At 18.5% G+C, this 6019-nt stretch overlaps 1 protein-coding gene across 1 annotated transcript; it reads left to right on the top strand.

The window, feature by feature from the left end:
* Positions 1-2667: 2667 nt before the first annotated feature.
* Positions 2668-5938, top strand: LOC725187 (putative fatty acyl-CoA reductase CG8306-like). Its single transcript, NM_001242526.1, is given in 7 exon segments — positions 2668-2974; positions 3409-3660; positions 3745-3994; positions 4153-4345; positions 4471-4710; positions 4787-5044; positions 5121-5938. Coding segments are annotated over 7 exon segments (1524 nt in total). The 5' UTR covers positions 2668-2782; the 3' UTR covers positions 5260-5938.
* Positions 5939-6019: the final 81 nt, after the last annotated feature.

The following is a 6019-nucleotide window of genomic DNA, read 5'->3' as shown; positions in this document are numbered from 1 at the left end:
TATGTATCTATTCTGATTATATTTTCATTTCTCATATATAATTTAATATGAATATATTTTTCTTTAAATTTTAATTCAAATTTAATTACATCAATCAATATGTTTTAATATATATACATAATAATTCATCTTTAATATTATAAAATATATAAGTCAATTTTCGAATACTAATTTTATTATAATTATATAATTTATAATAGTGATTTATTTATATAATTAATTTATTTTATTTTTTTGTAAAATATAATAAACAATTTTTACATTAACATAGTTAATTAAATGATTAATAATTTCATTTGATATTCAATTATATTATAATAAATTTTTTAAGAATAAAATATAATATTTTATGAGTATTATTTATAAAATTTATTAATGATCGCAATTAGAAAATAATATTTCATAATAAAAAATTTGTTTAAATGAAATATATTTAAATAGATTAAAATTTTCAGAAAATATTAATATATTAATATATTATGTATTCATCATGTAATCATTATGTAATCATAAATAATTTTAATTAAAAATTATAATTAACAAAACTTTGCATGTTTCATTAGTTTAAATGTAAATAAAATGATTTATTAATAAAAAATATATGATATATTCTTAAGAATTAATTAACTTTTATGATACATTCATATTTATATCTACGATGATTAATTACTACGAATTTTATTATATAAAATTTAATTAATGAATTATATAATAAATGATATTAAAATAAGGTTTAATTTTAAAATGATTTTTAAGAAAATATTTAGTTTATATTTGGTTTATATTTACATATATATATATTTCTATAATATTGTTTTAATATATATGTTATTGTTTAATAAAAAACACCGAATATCTTATAATATGTATAAGTACAACAATTAAAATATATAAATATTAAAAATATGATTTTAAAAATATCATTTTAAAAATTAAAATCATACATGCACAAGATTTGATAGAAAAAGATCAATTTCCAAGCAATGCAGAGCATCAATCATAAAGTCTTACAAAAAATTAATATTATATTATAATATTATAAATTAATATTATAATTGCTATTTCAGTTGTATTTTGTAATAATTATCATGGTAAAATTTTAGAAAATTAATAATAAATTAGTAATATAATATTGTATTTTATTTCTTTGTAATTTTAGCTTCATCTGACATCTATTGATCAAAATATGAATGAAAATATTTATAACTGTCGATATAAGTGAAAGAAATGTAAATTTTTATTTTTTTTAAGTAAGTAAAATGATTCATAGTATTATAATTAATATATTGAAATAATATATATTGAGTAGTAATGTAAAATTATTGTGAAAATATAATTTTAATTTCTATCAATGTTTCAACGTATCAAAATCATTGCTCAATGATGTTTTAATCTTATTATCTTTGAGATGAACTCACTTCCTGTCATCTTTCTTGCATATGTAATCAATTATTAATATTAATTTTTTTAAATATAAGTTTCATATATATTTCATATATTTCATATCTCTCAACATTTAGTGGATATTTCTCTCTTCTTTTTTCTTTCATCATTTACTGCATAATTCATTGCAATTAGCGATTAAGAGGAATAAAAATCTCGTTCTTTTTTTCGAATTGATTATGGAATATTTAGAATATATTATTATCGATTGAACATTGTATCATCATCATTATATTATATGATTTTCCATATATATATGTATATAAAAACGTAAATAATTAGGCTTATTGAATATTAATGAATTATATTTATATTATATAATTATAATAATTAAATTATATAACAATTATTATAACAATTAAACTCTTATTTGATCTCAAATAATTGTAGCAATAAATTAAAAATTATTTATTTTAAGGACATTAGAAAATTTGTTTATTAGCTATATATAATATAATATGCATATATTAAATGTTAATATAACATGAATGTTGTCTATTATTCAAACAATTTGGTTTTCCAAATCGTATCGATTCCAATTCAAATTATTTATTAAATTTTTTAAATGTAAAAAAAAATAAATAAATATTTATAATTTGAACAAACAAATAAACATAAGAATATAGTAAAATTCAATATATTTTAAATTATATTATTAAAAATTAAAGAAAATAAATATTAAAAATGATAAAATAATCATGAATAAAATTGTTTCATTATACTATAAATGAAAAAAATATTTAATATTTTTCGAGATATATATTTTTTTCATTGAAAGATTGTTTAACTATATTATATTTTTTATTGCATATTTAAGATCATAATTGAATAAATAATTGAAATAATTAACACAATATCAAACACTATAATACAGTATCAAATACTATAATTAAACAAAAAAATATAATAAAAACAAAAAAATAAGATTTAATTATCATTGCTCCTTCGTTATTTTTAATGAAAGTTTTTTTTTAATAAGAAAAAAAACAAATATCTTGAATTATCTATTTGAATATATTTAATTACTTTTTTTTTATAATTTCAATATTATCCAAAAAAAATTATCCAAAAAGCGAATAAATATTACGCGAATAAATATTACGAATTCGTCGACACTAAATGAGTTATGCAGACATAATACACATATAATATAAATCCAACATCACCATTGGTCGAATAATTTACATTTACATGAAACAAGTAGTGGTGAATTCGTGTCACATTATAAGTACTTACTATACGTGTAGTGGCTCACTCAACGTTCATTTCTTACAGTTGAAACATAAGTTTCTATACTTGTGAAATTTTTAAAATAAAAATATTGTAAAATCAAATTATAATGGTATCAAACGTGATTGATTTTTACAATGATAAAACTATTTTTATTACTGGTGGAACAGGCTTTCTCGGAATTTGTTTAATTGAAAAATTATTGAGATCCATTCCTGATATAAAAAATATTTATTTGTTGTTACGGCCAAAAAAAGGAAAACAAATAGATGAAAGATTGGAAGATTTTAAAAAAAATTCGGTAAAAAATATATATTCTAAATATGTATTATATCTTATATGATATTGAATATTAATTTTTTCTTTGAATCATAATTTTTATTTATCTTATCTTATCTAAAAAGTATATATTTTTTTATCTCAAAATATATATATTTTTTTTAATAATTAATTTTTTATCTTAATAAACATGAAAATATTTTCATTCATTATTATTTTAAAGTATAATTGTGCGTCAAAATTATATATGCAATACATATATAATTAGACATTTTTTTATATGACTTTAATTTTAAAAAAACTTTAATATACATAACTTTAAAAACTTATATATATGTTTATTTCATAAATATTAAAATATTTAATAAATGATATTAATTAATTTTAAATTATATTATATTCTTTTATTTTATATTATTATATTTATATTATTTATTTTATATATTATTATTTTAGGTATTTGATAGATTAAAAGAAGAAAATAAAATAGAACTTTTGAAAAAATTAATTCCTGTGGCTGGTGATATAGGAGAAGAAAATCTAGGATTATCATCTTCAGATAGGTTAACTCTTGTTGAAGAGGTTCAAATTGTTTTTCATTCTGCAGCAACATTAGATTTTGAAGCAGATTTAAAAACTAATATAAATATTAATTTATTGGGTACACGAAGAGTTGTACAGCTTTGTCAAGAAATAAGAGATCTCAAAGTAAAATATTTAGTTAAATGATTATAATTTATTTTTTACTTATTAATATGATGTATAATTTCTTTTTACTTTTTATTGTTCCAGGCTCTAGTACATATTTCTAGTGCATATGTAAACTCAACATTATGTGAAGTACAAGAATATCTATATCCTGCACCATATGATGTAAATGAATTATTTGAACTTGAAGAAAAATTAGATAATATAACTTTAGAAACTAAAAAACAACATATAATAAAAGATCATCCAAACTCTTATACATTTACAAAACATTTAGCTGAACATGAAGTTAAAAATGGTGGTATCTCTGCTGCTATTGTACGCCCATCAATGAGTATGTATATTAAATATGAAAATGTTTTTAAAAATTTATATTAAGTAATTTTATTAAAAATAAAATTTAAAGAAAATTATTATAATTATATATAATTTTAAATATTATATATTTTAAATGTTTTATAATATTATATATTTTAAATGTTTTATTTAAAGTTATAGGATCATGGAAAGAACCAATACCTGGATGGACAATATCAAAAAATGGACCTCAAGGATTTTTAATGGGTGCTAGCAAAGGTGTTGTAAGAAGATTACCAGTTGCAAAAGAATTAATTTATGATTATATTCCAGTAGATATTGTTGTAAACAATATTATAATTGCTGCTTATGCTGTTAATCAAGATAGGTATATTTAAATTTCCAATAAAAATGAATTAGAATTAATATCTATGTATTATATCATACTTTTATATTCATATATTTATTCTGAAATTATTTCACTATTATTTCAATAATATTTCTTTGTTATAGAAAGAAAGAGTTGAAAGTATATCATTGTACATCTAGTACATGTAATCCATTTAAATGGAATTTTATAGAATCAAAAATCAATAATTATTTACATACATATCCATTGCAAAGTGCAGTTTGGTATCCACATCTTAAGTTTTTGTCTTCAATTTTTTTATTTAAGATCTCTGCAATATTTGTGCATTTAATTCCAGCATATATTTTGGATACAGTTACAAAATTAGCTGGTGGACGACCAATGTAAGTTATAAATTATAATAATTTCATATCAAATTATGTATAAATTAAATTAATAAGAATATTTATGTTTTCATAGTTTGGTACGATTACATACAAATATTAACAACTCATTGAATCGACTAGAAAAATTTATCTTTACTGAATGGAAGTTTTATAACACTCGCACAATTGAATTACATAATTCTTTATCTGATCATGATAAAAATCTCTTCAATTTAGATATTAAACCATTAATATGGGAAGATTATTTTGTTAATTTAACACAAGGAGTTAGGACATACTTAAATAAAGAATCACCAAAAACATTGGCAAAAGCCCGTTTTAAAAATAAAATGTGAGTCTTTTTCCTTTTTTATTAAAAAAAATAATAATATATTAATATAAAATTCATTTTTTTTAAACATTTTTAGATTATTAGTTGCTCATGTGGGTTTACAATTTGCATTGCTAGGACTTATTTGGTGGCTGATCAAAACTATCTTTGCTAGTACATGGACTAAGACTGGTTTCATTATTCCATTCACTTATTTTCTTTTTGATCAATTTTAAATTATATATAAAATTTAAATCAAACTATATTTCCATATAAAATATGTTTGATAACTTATAATATCTTAACATAATTCAAATATATAATATATATTAATATATATTATAAACATTGCTTTTTTTTGATATGAAATGAAAAAATACTAGTATTATTAATAGTAGTATTATTAGTATTAGAAATACATTTAGAATTTTTATATATTTTTTTTTAAAAATGGTGTTGGAAAATAATCGTTATTTAATATATATAGTATATTTTCTAAATAATTTAATTTTGTATTAAAAGAATTATAATGTATAACTTATAATAAAAATTATATTATAAATTTCTTCAAAAAAAATATCTTTTTCATTTTTCTGTTTTTTGTTTGAAAAATGAAAATATAATAAAACGATAAAATTCGAAATATCGATATGATTTGTGAAACAATTAACAAAATAAAGCTTAAATGTTAAAGTAATTCAAACCTCATTTGTTTCGTGAAGGCTGCGCTAACTAAACCAGTAAATCAACTCGCGCGCGCAGTTTAATCTTCGCGCTATTTCATTCGAATTAATTTGAAATTTAGATGAATTGATTTGTATGATATCTAATTCATCTTATTTCAACCAATATTCAATCATGACAAACAAAATGATATGTATTGAATGAAATAAAATGAATAAATATGATTAATTGATATTTACTATATTTTTATTAAGTCGAAGAATTACCAATCTCTTGATACCTTCTATCCTATAAATTCCCACCACACAGATA

Source organism: Apis mellifera, linkage group LG12, assembly GCF_003254395.2.
Source record: "Apis mellifera strain DH4 linkage group LG12, Amel_HAv3.1, whole genome shotgun sequence".
Lineage (NCBI taxonomy): Eukaryota > Metazoa > Arthropoda > Insecta > Hymenoptera > Apidae > Apis > Apis mellifera.
This window is presented reverse-complemented; position numbering and strand designations above follow the sequence as displayed.